The 19,491-nt window shown below is 38.7% G+C and overlaps 1 protein-coding gene across 2 annotated transcripts; it reads left to right on the top strand.

Moving 5' to 3' along the window:
- Positions 1-14,765, top strand: LOC140923079 (uncharacterized). Of its 2 annotated transcripts, none has more exons than XM_073373142.1 (4): positions 1-126; positions 7,945-8,048; positions 11,856-11,942; positions 13,156-14,765. In XM_073373142.1, exons 2-4 carry the CDS (start codon positions 7,965-7,967, stop codon positions 13,360-13,362), a joined length of 378 nt encoding a protein of 125 aa, XP_073229243.1. In that variant the 5' UTR covers positions 1-126; positions 7,945-7,964; the 3' UTR covers positions 13,363-14,765. The 2 variants fall into 2 exon arrangements, with proteins under 2 accessions (XP_073229243.1, XP_073229242.1); XM_073373141.1 differs by lacking the exon at positions 1-126 and adding an exon at positions 7,346-7,504.
- Positions 14,766-19,491: the final 4,726 nt, after the last annotated feature.

Genomic DNA, 19,491 nt, shown 5'->3' with positions numbered 1-19,491 from the left:
GCGGTTTCAAGATGAATAACCAGCTTTTATCACACTTCGGTTCATTTGCGTCCAAGCTTCATTGGGTCACATTGCACATAGAAACCGGCAAAGAAGAAGGAAAGCTATTTTCACGTTAAAACACAGGTTAGAGTGCTATTACTTTCGATTCTCAGTGGTGGAGTTTGTTGAGCATCGAAGTGTTGACTTCTTTGTGAGGTATTTCTCACTGCTTTAAGTTTTCCGTTTTAGCCAGCTGTACTCTTTTTATGGGTTTAGTAGCTCATTTGCGGACTAAATTAAACTAAATTAAACCGTATTGGAGAATACCCTTTTTGGATAGCTTATGGTATAACTTCAGAAATTAGATGCTAACAAAATCCTTTCTTCAATTCTTGTCAGATTTGCTATGTGGCGGCGATTGCGGTATTCCTGCTTTGTTTATAATTCAAACTAATCGGTGCCTGCTTGTGTGGTTAATCAGCTGTTTTTTCTTATTAAAAGGAAACAAGTTCTTGTCAAATGCTAAGGGCCGCTTATTGACTTTCTAAATACCATGATAGTGCTGGCCTACGCCTTTGCTTCACGTGCGCGGTGAAATTAAACCACCCGTTTTAGAATCTCCATTTCGCATTAACAGAACAGTACGTTATATTTGGCTTACACACCCCAGCAACACCCCTAAATAAGACTGTTATCATTGAAAGACGTCGCTCGCATTAGCAATTTCGTTGGTAGCAACATTGCCTTTTTTTTTTCAATTGTGCAAATTTACACGTATACAGTATTTCTCGAGCACTCTGGATTTTGTCACTGCCGACCTTGGCAATGGACATCACGGTGAGTGTTCAGGACTGTGTTTGTAAGGACACCTGAGTTAAACGCCACAGACTTAACCATTTTCGCATTGGCATCCGGCTGTAAAAAGGTGAATGATTTTCAACAGCAAAAACTCGGTTTATAAAATGCAACTACTATCTCCTGAGAAGACAAACCGGACAAAAGCTTTTATGACCGTTGGACCGTATTTTTCATTTCGCTTTTTGTTTGATCATAAGACATCAAACATGATCGAAGGAAGATGGAATAATTACTTCAGTCTGGTACATGTCTTTCATTATTCTCGCCTTTTCACTCAAATGCACGTATTCAAAGCCAATCGTGCTTTGGTCACGTTTTATATCGTGTGGAAACCTTGTAAAACCGACGAACTTTGGAAACATTCATCACGAATGTCTGAGAAGATACAAGTTCATTTTACGTTTAAAGGACGACTTTGGAAATTTGTTTTCAAAGAAAAATTTTACATACAGAAAATAAATTTATAGTAATTATGGGTTGAAATTGTAAAGAATCTTGATGTTACTGGTTTACGTGATCACCTACTATCTTTGTTATATCGGATTATACAAGTATATTTATTAGCAAAGCATATAAGTTAATTTGGGGTGACAATACAATGCGCTGACCTTCCAACACGTGTAATTTGTCTGAGCATTCTAACATTTTTTTAGCCGTCTGGAGGTCATTATCACTTTCGGTTTCTTCAGTCAAGGTCTGGGTTTCACCAAAGGAATAAAAAGAGGGGGTAGCAAGTTGATTCATTAAAGTGGAACACTTTGGAATAAGGAATTTGCAAAGAACTGGATTTTTAACGTTTTTATAATAGGGGTACGTTCTATCGAAGTCCTCTTTCGAACATATTTACAATATTCAGTTTGGGAGATACTATTTCCATGCAATACCTACTGTTTTAATGAGTAGTAGATTGCTATTCTAATTTTTAAGGAGAGAAAAGAACAAAAAAAACAAAATTCTGGGTGAAGTTATCCAGTTGTCAAAACGAATTATCGATCACTTAAACGCCCCTAGGCACCCTAAAGAGACGACAAAAAGTTGAATTTATTTTTGGCCTTTTCTTCAATTGTCTTAATTTTGGGGTTCCCATAGTATGGAAATGTCACAAAATAATTTGCCTTAGGGCCTTACAATAATCTGACGAACTTCCATTTTCTCCTAACGTAATCAATACATCATTGAGGAAAAAGATTATGAGAACTTATAAAATGATCACCAAAGCTAATTATTAATGTTTTGATCTTTTATCAAACTCTCTCAAGTAATTCTTTAGCAAAATGTATGGAGATCGGTCTGGAGAATTTGTTAGTGGATATCGGGCCTTAAAGACCTTCAAGCAGGTCTAAAGGATGGAATCGCCTTCTAGTCTCCTTCCCTTTTGTTAAAAAGGTGATAATTATGACATCTAAATGCTCGGTCGGGGCAGTAGCTTCTAATCCTTTCATTATCGCAGTATCGGATGAAGCATTAGAGTATCGGAGAAATAAAGGATGGGTGAAAGATGCCAAATACACGGGTGGCTGACGCCCTCCAGCAAAGTAGACCAGACACGATTTCTGAACTCTCTCTTGTAAATTGTAAAAAAATTTGTAAATTGCGTTTTTACCAACGAAGCACTTAAGAGTTCATATGAACTCATTTAAACGTGTCCGTGCGTTCCAGATCGATTTGGAGTTTGGAAGTGTTGGTTTTTGAGGAGAGGGGAAAACCGGAGTACCCAGAGAAAAACCTCTCTGAGCAAGGGAGAGAACCAACAAAAAACTTGCTGACTATCGTCCCCTACGCTTTTAAGAAAGAAAGAGCAACAACATTAACGACAATGCACAATGACTCTTTATTTCAATCACAGGTTTAGGCCGTAGTCTCTGATCTTTTATGCCCCTAAATAGCTAGGTCACTCAATTTTAGCAATCCTATCACTTGTAATTGAGAAATTAATTAACAGCACAAAAGAAAACTGGCGTCTGGATGGGCAAAATAAACTGGATCAGATTAAAACGAAATACATTTATGTAAAGTCGAAAGAGTTCCGTCTGCCACCGCCTTTTGAAATGCATCTGTTCGCGTGAAAGAATATTGAATGATCAGAAATAATATCATTTCCAGTTGAAGGGCGTAAACTGAATTTCAGCAATACAGGTACAAACAATCTTGTTATCCATTAAAGCCATTACGATCTGGAAGAGCTCGTTTTTCCACTTTTCTAATGACACTGTGGTACATATTGTAATAATAAAAAGGTAATCTATCTGATTGTATTGAGTTTTGTGTAATGCAAAGTCGGATCTAATGAATAAACTCGAGACTTTGAACTCCGCTCTTGAGGCTAACCTCACGCAAATGCTTCATAATGGTTATTTAGTCTGACTAAAACATCTTCCTTCAGTCTATAACCAATCAACTAAACGAAGGGTATTTGAAGGGGTGTAAAATTTATGAGTTTGATGGCTATTGCTTTAATGAAAAGTTTCTCTATTTTCAGCATCAGGGAAATCACCCTCAATTCCCCAGTAGCTCAAATTGTTCTTTTCAATTAAATCGTTCAAATCCCTCAGCATAGCCCCATGCCATTTCTTTCCCCATGCCCTGGAGCTAGCAGAGTATATTTAGAGACGATATTTTGTTTCTATGGAGAAAGTGGGGGTGGGGATTATGAGCTAAGCCACTAAAGAGAGCGCCCTAAATAAGCTTAAGCTCCTTTTGGAGAGAGCTGTTTTAGCGTGCAGGAACAGCTATGGACTTGAGAACAAAGTTTTAAAATGAGTATCCGATAAGGGGTTACGTTGGAACATCCTTTGGTTTGGTCGAAAACAAATGATGCGGAAAAACACCTGATTTTGAAATGAATGAGATATATTATTGGCTAATTGCACGACCCTACGAGTAAGTTTGAAGAGCTTCTCAGTCTCTTGGGATAGGGCGGCTAGACCAGACGTTTTGAACTTCAGTTTTCGTCGTATGTTATTTGTATTGAGGACCGCCGGCAATTGTAAATACTTACAGAGTTTGCAAAGCATTACAATAGAACGGATATGTACGAGCACGTTTGTCAGAAATTCCTGTCGAGCTTATACCACACAAGTGAACAGTGTTTTTCGCGTGCACTGATTGACTAACTAAGAGGTTAATAGCAAAGTACTTTTCACCTCCGAGCTGCCGAAGAGAAACGATAGGAACTGCACTTTTTTCGCTAATTACAGAGTACCGGATCGGGGAAAATTGGAAGTAGTTCGTTTCGTTCTCATTTGATCACATGAGTTAACATGTGAATGTGTGCGCTCATGATAGGCGTTCCCAAGCTTGCATTTTAGAAAAATAATTAACAATTTTTCCACGAGTGCACGTTGGATATGAATTGGCTATAATCATCTCATATCTTACAAGCGCGAGTGAAATAATTGTTTTATTAAAAACACGCACAAAATATCTAGAATTCTTCCCGACTTTATTTGTAAAAACAACTGATTTTCAGCTTGTCAGACGCGTACAGTTACAGTTATCATATTTGGAGAGCATGGTATAATAGCTCATTTACAATTATGGCTAAATCAATCAGATCTCTAGAGTTCCATTATCCAATGATTCAATTTTTAATATTGCTAGTTATCCGCCTGTTATTAAGCTTTTGTGATATCTACTAAAACAATTATTCACCTAAGTTTCTGTGAAATTGAAAGTGGTTGGTATTTACCTCGTCAATATGTAGCCTGTTCCACGCGTTTAGATGGTGGGTACCTCGCAAAGAGAGGTAAGCAGGAATAAACCGGCAGGCTAGTCTTTTCGCGACACCATTCACCCCGACTTTGGTGAATAATTGCTAAATATACTCTTTTTGCCACTATTTTCTTTTCAAGCCTCAAATAGCTACTTAGTGTTATCCCTCTTGCACGTTGTGCCATCTGCAACTATAGGCTAGACACATCGACCATTTAATGTAATCCTGAAAATTTATGTAATCGTGAAGGAAGTCGGGGAGGGAGAGGGGATCGGGAGTCTCCCATATGAAAGAGATGAGATGCTCGTCGTCTTGCTCAGCCATTTTAATTGCTGAATTTGGCAGCATTATAAAATCGCTGTAACTCTTAAATGGTTGTCACCCGGCTAAGATTGGTTTCAACTAGCGATTTAATTCTAGTTTCGCCGTGGACGATTATCACTGCACCACCGGCATCTGACACTCCTCAAGCATTTATGAATTACTACGACAATCAAGACACTTATAGAGCAAACGAAACCACCAAAGGCATATAAAGTCATATTCATTGTTCAAAGAGTCATTAGAAATACCATACCGCTCGGGTAACTCTATCGTCTAAAGGTTTGACTTTATCTTTGACCTCAATGACAAACTTGAAGCTAAAGGTTACGGCTACGAGAACGTTGCCGCATTTTCATTATTTAACTATTTTCTTGGTGGTTTATGAAGATACGTTGGTCGTAATTCGCAGTCTGATTACCTGGTGGCTTCGCATCGGAGTTAGTGGTACAATAATCACCTGGAAATCAGGGGCACCCAACGACTGTTCTGTGAAATATCTGTTCGGAGAAGAAAAAATTGCCTAGAGTTTTGTACAGTTTGAGGAGGGCTAAAAATTTCTAGATGACCCTTCCATTCATGTACGATTTTCGAAGTCCCTGGTTTATGAAAATACGTTGGTCGTAATTCGTAGTCTGATTTCCTGGTGGCTTCGCATCGGAGTTAGTGGTACAATGTACGATAATCACCTGGAAATCAGGGGCACCCAACGACTGTTCTGTGAAATATCTGTTCCGAGAAGAAAAAATTGCCTAGAGTTTAGTACAGCTTGAGGAGGGCTAAAAATTTCTAGATGACCCTTCCATTCATGTACGATTTTCGAAGTCCCTAAGATTTTCTAAAATCTAATTCTAATTTTTCGCATTTCACTCCCCAGGTTGGGCTATTTTTTATAGAGAAAGGAAACCTAAAATTTTCGGAATCGAAAATGCTATGCAGAGAGGAATCAGAAAAAACTATCACTTTCGTAAAACTTGAAATTGTAGCTAAAATTTTCGGGAAAATAATACTGAGGCCCTTGTAATTTCGAAAAGACTCAAGTTACCCTAGGATGACCCGTAAATTTCTTAGCGCCACTTAGAGTACATTTCTAGAGATCTAAAAGTACTCTGGATAGCCTAAAAAGTGTTTTCAGAGCATTTAGGAGGAAACCGTCGTTGGATTGCCCCTGGGAAATTCTGTGCCCTTACTTTAATTTATTTAGTCCCTCTTGCCAACTTAATAATCCCGATTCACCGTCAATTTCAAGGATTTGTTGCTTTACCAAATATTGATCTTGGATACAGTCGAAGAAAAATTCTCAACATTCATGTTTAGAATTTCACAAATTTCCGGCCTACTAAGCTGTTGCCGACAAATAATAAATGACTGTTAAAATCTGCTTTGTTGCTTAATACGTATAGGTTTTCAGTCCTTTCGAAGGTAAAAAGCCGCCAGCTCTTGTTCAAAACCTCATCCACGCCTTCTTAGTGGGAGCTTGATAACCAGTTTCTTTGCTCCAGGAGAGCCGGTAGCAGCATCCGTCATATAGATGGTCAGTGAGTGAGGTGAAAATTAACGAACTAACGGCCTCATGCAAAACACTCAGTAGATTTCCTTTGCCAGAGATTACCCTGGATTACTCATTTATATCCTGATCTTATTATGATACCACGCATCCACGGGCTGTATACGTTGCAGAAGTTTGGGCAGTTAAAGCAATCATTTTAGGGCAGAGTCGTGTTTTAAGCTTTAGAGGGAAGATCGTAAAAGGGCAACTCCACCCGAACATAGGTGTGACGCACGGCCTCGTCATCAAGTAAGATTGTGGTCGTCAAATCCGATCAGTTTTTTGGACTTTCATTAGCTTTGCTTCTCACTTACCTCCAGATAATTTCAAGACGGACCAAAGAATATCTCATTGACAATATCTTTAAAATAAATTGCTGGCTGATGAAAAAATAATTGATCATTATAGTCTCTAGAGAGAGCAGACAAATAAAGGTTAAATAAATGTGAAATAACTAAGCTGATATGGCAGTCCTTTGTGCAACTGCTTGGAACTGTCCACAAAATATCGATGCCTTTTAAAAATCCATCATCCTCTACTTTCTAGCGAACATTTGTTTTTGTATCTAAACCAGTGTCGGGGGGTGGGGTTTGGATGACACATTAAAGATGCTGATCTCACTACCACGAGAGACCTGTAATTGGAGAATTACCTTTGAGCGAAGTGTCTAGAAAATGATGATCGTCACGCTGCAGTTTAATTTAGGATTCCAAGAGAAAATACTGTCAAGTTTTAAACTATAAAAGCAAAACATATAAAATATTGTATTTTATTCAATCTGTGAGAATGAAAACTTTAGTAACTCCCCACGGGCCTTTTAAAAATCCATTTCCTCTGACTTCAAAGCGGCTACTTACGAAGACAGCGTTCTAAACGCATTTCCGGTTTTTGAAAGAGTTTTGGTTGGATCAGTTTTAAACAATCGACACCCCCACCGAGAACAGGCCTTTAAAAGGTCGAAAGACTTCTACATTGCCATTGCAAGCTTTTCGGTCAATCCTACATTTGGTCAATATTACAACCTTGAAATTCAGTGTTACTTACCTCGAGAAAGGGATTGAGACAAAAATAACTTTGTGAAGGTAACATATTTATGTTCTAAATTAATGGCTCGTATATTTTCCAACTTTGACTAAATTTGGAGTAGCACTCATTTTGTTTTTATGTTCTGAGCTACGCAGTGGTAAATTGTAAACTGTCATGTCTTCTTCCCGAAGATTATACAGACATTTTACAGTTTGACAGGCAGCTGTAAGGGACAGAGTGATTACGAAGCAAAATGACTTAATTGAAGCACCAATCTTGTTAAACAAGTCTTTCCAATCAATTTTTGAGGGTAGCCGATAGGGACGGCTTTTCTTAGTAACACTGATTGCGTTTTAAGAGTTTTGTTGATGCAGCTATACTTGGCTTTAACGCCTTCTACTTACGCTATTAGCTCTTAATTACTCGTTTGGCAGATTATTCACGTTTACAGGAAGAATTTCCCTGCTTATCTCCTTCTCTGTTTATTTTTATACAGTGAATATTAAAGATATAAACATGACGACTTCAAGAACTAACTGGATAAAACTTCTCAGCATGATGTTGGTAGTTTTACTCTTGCTTGATGCTGTAAATGCCAGGGTATGTAAACAGGTCAACTCTTTAGTTTGATGGTTTTAGCGATGTGGCGTGTCATTGCCTGTGGTCCAATGACGATATTAAGGAAAAGCTCATCTCCTTCTTAGACAGGAATATAATATCGCTAAGCAGGTTAATGGTTGCTAAATTATCGGAATATGACATACAAGGATGGGAAGAATCTGATCCCTTCCGAACTGCTGGTCGTTTTACACCAAACCGGAACAAAATGACCTCCAAGAGCATGAACCAGTGATTGGATAAAAAATGAAAATGTACACGGCTGAAATAGAATTAAATAAAAAGGTAGAAATTGTGGTAGTCTGTTATGTCTTCTCGTGGCAGTCCAGGTCTAACTTACGAGCAATTACTTGTCTCAATCTGAAATTCCTGTCAAATGCAAGTACCTTGAAAACTGCAAAAACTGAAACTGTTTTAAGACCCGAAAACAAAGTTCAGAATAAGAACGAACAAAAACTTCTCAACAGCAACTCATTTTAGTGCGAAGAGAAATACCAAATATGCACAAAAATCTACACATTGGAAGAAAATGGAAATTTCTTGTTATATCTGCCTAATACTAAGTAAATTATGGATACTACATATAGATTTGGCTTGATTTTCGCAAAAATAATTAACTGTCTTTTTTGCTGGGGTTTGTATTTGTCACTGGCCAAGTGCTAGGAACTTGGAAAATTTCCCTTGGGAAGCGAAAGGGCTCTTTCACGTTTTTCACTTAGACCCTTCAAAGTCGGAAAGAACGAATCGCACACTTTTAGGCCACACATACACTCGTATAAATTATATAACAGAACCCGGTCGCATGTGACTCAGCTTAACGATAAAATCGCCTAGTCTGCTTAGGTTATTTTAGCTGCATTTAAAAATCGTATATAATCAGATTGACTGAATTTCGATGACAATGAACTGACAACTATGTCAGTTCTTGCTTTATTCTAACTGCTACTTTTTTCGCTTTTCTTGTCTTAAGCAAAAAATTTAATCTATAGCTAAATTTCCGGAACTCTTTTCCTATTCATTCTGTACTCTACAAGGTCATATCGAGAAAAAAAAGCTCTGGCGCCAAAAAAAATAGATACTTAACAAGGACACTAAATTTTCAGACGATGAGCATAAGGGTATCAAGAGATCGGCCACATGAATTCATGCACGTACTCTGATAAAACCAAGTAACTGTTAACATACTGTATAACGTTTCTCAATTAATATTTGGCGCGGAAATACCAACACGTTCTAGTCTTTTACAATTCAGTCAATGTAGACGGTCTAAGCAAAAACTCCTTTGTCATTACCGGGTGGTTAACGGTACCATTTGTTTAATCCATGTGTTAACACAGTTTGTGCTACAACCTGATTACTACAGGAAACAACCTTACTAGAAAGATATACATGTAGATCATAGATAATTATCTGATAAGATCCTCATATAAGACTTCACGGTTCCATAGAAATGTTTTGTTTAACTTGTGAGGAGTTTCGCATTAAGGATCCCACTTTCGCTCGTTCATTATCACATGAAAAATTTTTCAGTGGTATTAAAGTATTCAAGGGGGATCAATTTTCGAAACCCGCAGAAGAGTCAAAAAGGATACTTCACTTTATTCAGAAGCACCCGCGCCGCAATGTTCAAAAATGAATGGTTTACGTTGCCGCCGGTTTGAAGGAAAAGAGACTGAAGGGAATGTTGCCAAAACGTGACTAGACGTGGAAGAAATATTATCTTTTCAAATTAAGTTTCCTAGAAACAAATGAGGGCGTGAAAATTGGCAGAAAGAAAAGAAATTCTAAATACCTATTTTTTTAAAGTCGTTTTAACTAAATGGTTCTTTTCTTTTAGCAGTGCAAGGGTGACACTTTTTATAGTATAGTAACTACAATAGTACTTTCTCTCAGAGAATGGTTCAATCTTTTAGTAAACTTAACTTTGACATTTCACATGTTCGTTTCTAACTACTTTAGCAATTTACTCTTTGGCAGCGTTGTTTGAACGGCATATGTTTAAACAGTTCTAATAATCTTATTTTAATTCATCTAACTACATCCGGTAAGGAAAATGATGACGATAGTTGATCATATTAAACATTAAAGTAGGTGGTGATATGCCACTTTTAAGTGCATTCCGTTTGGCTTTTCCTTTCCTTGGTGGCTTGGTCCTAGCCTGTTCAATTCTCTTAACCAGGCAATATCACTGTAATTCATTTATTCAGCCGGCTTCCTTTGTCATATCGCCCTGGAATACACCCCAGTGTTTGCCTGTCATTACTACTTCACGGATTATCTTCTCAGTACTTCGCGCATGCACAGTCATCAAGGATTAACACCTTGTTCCTTTGCCCCCAGGAAATATTTCCGTTGCACGATATGACTTTCGGCTACGGCTTCATGAGTTATCATGCTTCACCGGTTTTGTTTGTCGTTGTAACCGGCTTTTGTGGCGAAATAGTATATATAAACGTCGATGACCTGACCATTACTGCGTCACAACTAATGTCCTTCAGTGGTCCTTCAAAATTTGTATATATTTTCATTATTGAGAAGAGCTGTAAGTTTCGTGACCTTGTGAAATTTTCTCATGGATATCAGTAAAGTCGAAATGGAAATATTCCATGTGTAATTATATAAACTCGAAGCTTTCGGATATGGGCTCTTCCTATTCACAACAAACAAATAAACCTCAAACCTCAAAGGAAATGCCGGGCAAAGTAGCAACCACAGTAAATAAATATAATGTAACTCGCATACCGGTTGTTTTATTTAGTGACTTACGAAAATTGCTCACAGCTTGCCTCTGTGCCGTGTCAGGCCGGATTTGTTAACGTTTTTTTAAGATTGTCTCACAGATAGAGAGAGGAAAAATGGATCACCATCATATAACGCTGATTTAACTGAAGATTGCTCGAAAATGTTCCATGTACAATCAACTCTGTCCCTTGGGACCGGCACTTTGTGTCCTTCTTAGATAGATGTCCATCTTATAGCGAGTCAATTAAAAGGAGTAAATAAAAACAGTGACCAATTTTAGGTGTCCATTTTTGCGAGGTGTCTTTTGGAGGTGTCCGTCAATAGAGAACTGACTGTATGACACAGAGGTATATTTCTAAACGCGTAATCAGTCAAGATATGAGAATGAGCCTACGGGGTCATGTCCCCAGGGTCATGTTCCAGTTCATCGTGTTTTTACCGGCGTTTTAAGATTAACTCCGTTTCGGCAAAGGGCGATTTGCAACAGAACAAAAAAAATGAATGGTATAGTGGATAATACTGAGTCGGTATGCAAGGAAGAGAAGGGAAACCTTTTTGGCCAATGTTTCAAAAAGACTCTTTCCAACACCTTTAAGCAATAATCCTGCTTCTTCTGTGGTGAATGGTGATTGTTGAAGCTCTAGAAATCGGTACCATTTTTGCTTGAAAAGAATAATTTTATCCTGTATTTAAAGGTCAGGAATAGCAAGTCCTACTCTAAAGCTATATCCTGAGGTATTTGTGCGTGTCTGGAATTTAGTACCAGTTCTAGCATACTACTTAGAATAGCTGGTGCCAAAAAGTCGCCCTCTTCTTTTTTGACGTGTCTTCGAGAGAACGGAGTATTACTTTTCTATGCCATGAGATTCTGAGCTGCGTACCGCTTTCCAAACCAGGTTACAAAGAATTTAATTTTACATAAATAATTGATCTAATCTCCGCCTCTCGTTTGTCGGGCAATCCTAGGGCCCACGTTTCGCAATGGCTTCTCCTGAAAGACATCCGCTACCACTGTATTTATATCCTCTTTTTTTTTGTTTGTTTCAGTCCATTAAAAAGGCAAAAAAGAAAAGTAGAAGTCGCCCGAAACACTGTGGAGCAAAGGGCCATCCGTGCGAGCCTGGATCAAGAAAGGTAAATGCCTCTACAGATTGCTAAAAAACCGTATTAATAGATTACCTCAATTACTGTACGGCTGGATTTTTACCTTCAGTGTAATTATCAAAGTGGGTCTCCTGCCATCTTCTACATTATTCTAGCGCAATGGTTTTAAATTATTCTTTTCTGTACTCTATCTGTTCACAAAGCAGCCGGAGAACATTTGAAACCCCCTGGAAATTATAGTCTTTAAGAAGTGAGGCCTCCCATCTTAGTTTCTGCTATGAAAAAGTTTGCTTTATTTGGTCGTGAATGAGGATCAGTTTGGAAGTCGCGTGCCATATAACCGAAAAACGTTCACAGTTACCTAGTTTTTCTTACAGTTGTGTTCAAAAAGCTTCATATTGTGATGAGAACCCGAGAGGGTAGAGTTTGAATGGACATGAGAGGCGTTGGGGGAGACCCCCTACACGCGCCCCAATGAAGATGACAGCTAGACTGTTCACAGTCCCCATTTTTCCGTGAGATCGAGGAGATCTAGCACGTCTTACCTTTAATGGCGGCCATCTTGATTTTCAAATGTACCGAGAGGCAGGTTAGACTCAAGATGGCCGCTATAAACGGTGAGACGCGTTCGATCTCGACGATCTCACGGAAAAAAACAGAGGACCGGCAACAGTCTAGATGACAACCTGTATGTCAGAGTACAACCCGGAGAGGGTTACTCAACAAAGTTTCGTGCGGGGAGGCTCCGCCCCGCGGTCCAATCCCTTATCCTTTTGTATACAATTGTTAACAGAAAAGGTACCCTCTTGTATACCTTCCATTGACAAATGGTACCCCTTTTACGTACCTAACGTAGAACTTTACATCCCTTTTAACTACTGGAAAATGCACTGTCTTTTATGAATAAATCACAAAATCAGGAAATTTCCTCGACATTTTCAAAGCCACAAATTCTCGTGTTAGCCATTTTAGGTCTTTTAAAAGACTGAAATGAAAGACGTCCCTACCCTTTTATATACTTCAACTAATGAAATCCCTACCCTTTCATTTACTGAACCCTGAAAGAGGTACCCCTTTCGGGCGGAGCCTCCCCGTATATATAGGACATTGTAGGGAGTACCCCCCCCCCTCCTCCCGGCCGGTATTTCAGAATAAAACCCTGATAACAACCTTGTTAGCTTTGGGAGAATAGGAGTTTATTTGCCTGAACAATAACGCTTTATTATTTTTTCCATGTCCATAGTTATGCTGTGCCGAAGGTTACACCTGCAAAGTAACAAAAACTGTGATCAACCTGACGAAACATCAAGAGAAGATCAAGAAGATAGGGGTCTGTAGACCAGTTCCTCCAGCTGGGAGCGGTGAAAGAGAAGTCGAAGAGCATCGCCCTACTGTAAAAGTCAAAACCCCTTCAAGGATTGCTCATCCAAGTCAGTCACTTCGGCTTTGAGGACAACTCGTCTGTGATAATCTTGATCTTGTTTTGGAAAGATTCATAGACCACCTCGACGAACCGCAAGGAGTGATATCAGAAGCTGGGCACATTGGACATGGCAAAGGATCGGTTGTATGATTAAGGACTTGCGTAGGCAAGGACAATAATCTTGACAAGTGCCTAAATTATAAATGAAACATATCAGGCGTTGTCGACCTCTATCGGCATTATTTATGTTTTAGGAATTATATTTATAATTTTCAGTAAGCGGCTAAGATAATACCTGAGACATATTCCTAAGACAATGTTTGCGAGAATATACACTCTGCTGGTTGTGACGCCAAGAAACTAATAATCATAAAACAAACCAATCATCACAACGAAATGAAATGAAAAAGGATTTTATTGGGCGAGACTAGCAATAGAAGATTAGGAGTTTCGTTTTTCTTGGCTTTTAACTTAGCCTTACCTGTGGTAAGGCAATCCATTTATTTAAGCTATTAGTTATATCGTACAAAGATTCTTTCGACTTAATATTATAAACATGAGCTGGTTACACGAGGAGGTTATTATGGGTCAGCATTTCACACCTGTCCTTTTGGCGATGAAGCTCGTCCTCCTCTTGTCGCCGGACAATCCTGTACCATTTTGTTGAGAGTTTGTTAGTGTTTCGCTACCTTATCAGTTGTCGTTTTTTATCGCTTTGTCTAAGCTACTTTAGTAGCTGGGACAACAACAAACGAAGCTGCTAAGGCTCAGGAAGCGTTTAATCTCAATTGGTTAGACAAAAAAAGCAAAAAGCAACCAGCAGGAACCAATAATTCTTGTTTGATGGGAGTTTATAAAATTCCGCCCCAAAAAACAGGTTTCCAGTAATAAAACATGCGGACGGGATGCATGGAAAACAACACCACAGTTGGTGTCAGTGAACTTTTCTAATAGATTCTATTTAACGAACACACAGTTCGGTTTCATTAAAAAAGTGAACTATTCGAAGCAGCAAATGACACCAAACAAAACAATGAAAAGTTCGCCCAAAAACTCAGTAGCTAAAAGTATTTCTTCAGTAACTTAGTTAAAATGCTAGTCTAGACTTTCATCAAGTTCTTACTGTATTTTATGTTTTAAATAGGCTTGTTGAATTGAACGTTCTGTGACACAACTTTAGTTTTACTATGAGTGCAGTTTAACAGGTTTTATTTTAAAGTAACACTCAAGTGAATCTTATTTATAAGAAAAGAAATAGCCCATATTGGGACTGGTGTGTTTTATACGAGGAAAATTACAGATCAGACGCAGTTATGAGATGGTTAAAATACGCGGGCTTCCGTATTTAGTTAGTGTTATAGTGATATGTGTTACTTTTGAAATATTAAAGAATTACAGTGACGTGTTGGAATAAATAACCCTTTTATTTATACACTGTTTGTATTGGGATCGATTTAACAGACATTTGCTTAACTACGCTGAACCGTCAACGAAACCTTTGTCCTACACCCCTGTTGAACCCCGTCATCTATAACTGCTGGATAGAGCAAGTATAAGTTCAAAATACACTCAGGCCTCCCGTAAGCAATCGTTAAATACTGTGACATTTTAGATGGTGTTTTCTTTTAAAACATTATGTTGTCCGTGAAAACATTATCGGTAGCGGCGGGTGCGGCGGTCGATATGTGTAATCGGTAAAAACCCACGTATAAGAACCTGTTAGGCTAAGATTGTCCCGTTTAGACCCCTTTTACTGATAAGAACCTGTTTTACCCTACAATTTTGAAATAGGTTTTTATTTTAAGAAATTCAGTCAAACACTGAATAAACAAATTTAATAGAACAAGCTCTACCACTTGGTAAAATGTATAAACTTCATAAATGGCTTTAACATGCTTGGATTAAAGGAATTCAGTTTCGTAACGTAACAATATTATGCATGCAATACCAAAAATGGGCCACACCCACCAATGACAAACACCTTATTTATTTTTAAAGTAAGAACCTGTTTAAGAACCTGAGTAGCCTGATTTTCTTGTTAGCCCCATTATAAGAACCTTTTTAGCCAAGCTTGGAAAAACTTAGGTTCTTGTACGCGGCTGATTACTGTATGTGTAGAGAACAAGGAAGGAGTAACATAGTCCACAGAAAGCAAAAGTTGTCATGACACATCAATAAAAGAAACAAAATAGGCAGATAACATGTTGAAAATTTCCTTTGCAAGATAATTTCCTTTACGACCGCTAAGAGAAGAACGACTGTAGCTTATACTTCAGCGGTGTAATAACACTATCACATCTTGTTTCAGGGGAGATATTTCCTAACTATCTCTTGCTGTGAGCAACTTCCAGGTTAATCACCACTTTCGCAATGACCGTTATGGACTTTGTTTTGTGCTGTTCAATTTTCGGCCGGACCATTACTCTGGGCTCCTCACTTAATCTTGTACTCGGTGAAAACCGCTAGTGTTCCGTGGTCTTGGGTGGGTATTCTGAAATAGACCGGAATTACCTGCTTAAATGGCTGCGATTAAACAAACTATGAGCGGAGCCCCTCTCAAGTAAAGAACATTAAAGATCGGAATTCCTTGTACACAATTTTTTCCGCTCACAAATTTTTATTACATGCAATAAATATTTACTTTCCGAGCTGAGTTTGAGCAGGTCATCCGGTTCAGATACCCTGAAGCCCTCCTGAAGTTCCGTCTACAAGAATCAACAATCCGACTTTACAAGAGCCACTTGTCGTGAAAGACAGACTTTTTTCAAGACACGAAAATGGACGAAAACATCAACGAAATAAGGATAACTACAAAAATCAACCACTCTACCCTTGACCTAAAAACGCGTACCAATTCGTACCGAGACTTTTTTTGCGCGCGCTTTTATAGGGAATACATAACCGATCAGGGGCACCCAACGAGGATATAGTTCAAAACCACTTAACATAGCATCGTTGAACGTATTTTAGTATTTAAACGGTAGATATAGGCATATTTTTATCCCCTAAAAACTTTTCATCTGTTCGGATTTCCTAGCTGAAAGTCTAGTCATCCGAAAATTATAGGAACAAAACTTACCTTTTCGAAAATTTCAGCCCGGAAAAGGCTCCCGGAAATTCTAGGTGGCCTTTTTTAGGGTAAATATCCGTTTAAAATGGGCAATTATACCATTTTGTACATGTTCGAAAATCCTAGGAGAGGTAGGCAAGCAAGAAATCTTACAACAAATGTTCCGAAAATTCTAGTTCTCAAATCGTCTTCCGAACAGATATTTTCCGAAAATTGCCGTTGGGTGCCCCTGGCCGATGCTGTCTAGTTCATTCTTTTTTAATACTACCAATTACACGTTCTTATTCGCAATGGAACTTATCCTTAGCACCAGAAAATACTTTCTTGAAAATGACAAAATCACTGCGTTTTGAGCAGTCATTTTTAGGCACTCAATTTGGTGGCAGTACGCCGGATCTCAGTTGAATTCAAGCCCGTTTGGCTTGAGAACAACTCTTGAGTAAGAAGAAGCGGCAACTTGGCAGTTTCTAGCATCACCCGCTGATGTTTGCGGACATATCCAAAATTCTGCCAATCGATGTTTCGCCGAAGTCAGAAAAACAACAAGAACAGTGTATGTATGATATACATAGATATATAAAAATGGAAATTGCATAGCACGAGATCCAACGACTCATTCCGGCATATCCGGACCCCAGGAAGCACGCCTTAGAGAATCAAATTTATCTTTTCCGATCCTAACAAACTAACTATCGATAACTTGGCCAGTTATCTATTATATTGAGTCATGCAACAAAAATTAGCTAAAGGACCCTAACACACATTCCTTTTTTGCCAATGAGAAGAGCTAGCATAAACTGTGAAAGTACCCGAACGACCATACGGATTGAGGATTAATATGATTTGCCAAAATACATGTTTCTCACATCCCTGTGATCACCATGCTTAAGAAAATTTTGGGAATTCCCCACAGCGGGACTGTGTTGTTATTTTTAATTTCTACGATCATAACAATCCGGCGCCGGTGATAATAATCACCCCGCTGATGTTTGCGGACGTCCATGGAAATGCCTTCCATGACTCCTAAAATAACTTTTCTCAAGGGTTCCTATCTGCCTAGTATCCGTAGCATTTGTTTCCTGGAGTGGGGAAATGCCGGAAAGCTATAAACAGAGATGCCCATGTTTGGCTCAAAGTGTTTGAAGTGTACGGATCTAAGTATTAGTATTGGGAAGCCACGGCAGAACTATAACCGCAGAACTCTCTAGTCAGCATCCACGATACGTACTGTTCTCAGTCGTAAATTTAAGACCCCCGGGGTCGATTATCTCTTTTGAAACTTGTTAATAATTCATAAAGAAAATACAAACGAAATTAATGATTAATGAGTGATTGGAAATCACATGAAAAACTGCTCATTTTTGCATCCTTAATTTCTCCTCCTAAATTCATTTTGTTTGTGAAGTAATATCAAGCATTTGACACAGTGTTTCATCACCAGATGCAACACCTCGAAGTTCGTCAATAATACTCTGCTGCGCGTTGTATTTTCAGCATTTTTATCGCTTTTTTCTCAGTGTTTCATCTGGTGATGAAACACTGCGTCTCATGCTTGATACTGATTACTTCAAATACAGGCTCGTTGCATTCGAGATTTAATTCCCGCAACGTCTCTTCTGACCAACAATCTCTTCTGACGGCGACAAGTTCTTTTGGCTCTCCGGGCCAACTCGTCTGCTTTCTCTTTTGCGTCCGCAATTTCCTTCATCGGCACACAGTTCAACCCATTTAAACGTCTCACAGGAAACGAAATATCTTGCACAATAACGCTTCTTCATTTTGACAGTGGAATTCAACCTCGGTCCCAGGGTTCTCCCCTATACCCATCCCTAAGGAGCGGACAGAGAGACGGGTAGGAGAGAACCTGGGAACAACGTTGAGTGGAATTTAGTGTTTTCTTTAAAGTTAATAAGTCTTTTTGTCCAGGTATTGTCCAGTTAACTGAGACTGTAATTCAGTTGGTGGTCTCCCTTTTTTTACCAGTCACCAGCCGCTTGTTCATTCCCCTAGACTTTGACACAAACGTCCTATCTCCCGGAGCTCAATACAGGAAAAAATAATTTATTTACTTCAGCAATATACATTAGCAAAAAAAGTACTCAAAGTTGCTTAGTTTGCTGAAAAAGGTCCTTAAAATTGCAAAAGTTGCCAGCAGTGGGAACGTTTTTGGATAATCCATAAACCAGAGCCAGCAACTCCCATCCATGCTCGGCCTATGTCACGACGTTAATTCAGCACAGACTGGTCAATTTTTAGATTCATCAAAGAGCACTTCCCCCCTTCTCCCGAAAATGAAAGAGCTCCTTTTAAGAGTAAGATATCAAAAAGGAAAAAGCGTAGATGTCTTTAAAACTAAAAAAATACCACCTTTAGTTCCCTAGGTTTTACATTGTTCTGACTGTTAGCTGTTTACAGAAGTTAAAAGGCATGAAAGGTTCTAAACTAGTGTAGTTCCCCCGTTTTTGGTATATACCGCTGCAGAAGCATCATGTTTGGAACTGCTCGGCGAATGGAGTCAGTTTTTTACCCGTGAGAAGTTGCACATCGAGAGGACTCACACCAGATTAGAGGGAATTTCCGTTGAGAAATTGTGTTGATGTTTGGACATTGTGCGCCACATTACAAATGGATATTGCAGGGTAGTGGATGAGCCTGCTTGGGTTCAATACGAACTTCCAAGACGATAGCGATCTGGGCCCAGTTGCTCGAAGCATGGTTAGCGTTAACCAGCGTTTAATACCTTGACAACATATTGGTTTTGATACTGCTTAACCAATGGTTAAAGCTAACCATGCTTTGAGCAACTCAGCCCAGGACAAACTTTGTAGGTGAGTTCAAAACTTTATTATTTTGAACTGATAAAATATCTATTGCTTGATATTGCTCCAGGAGCCCGGAACTGGCTCCCGATTGATCATAAATCTATAGAAGTGTTTCAGTTGTTGCCATTTTTTATTGCGTTGAAGCACCGCTTCTCAATGACCGCGACTTCTGACGCTTAAAACAGCACAGCAAAATGCGCCTTTTCAGTTTCTAACTTCAAAGTATATGACACACTTTGTTTTCCTAATTTGTTTTTTATTTTG

This window comes from Porites lutea, chromosome 13, assembly GCF_958299795.1.
Source record: "Porites lutea chromosome 13, jaPorLute2.1, whole genome shotgun sequence".
Classification (NCBI taxonomy): domain Eukaryota; kingdom Metazoa; phylum Cnidaria; class Anthozoa; order Scleractinia; family Poritidae; genus Porites; species Porites lutea.
The sequence above is the reverse complement of the archived record's forward strand: the minus strand, read 5'-3'. Positions and strand labels throughout refer to the sequence as shown.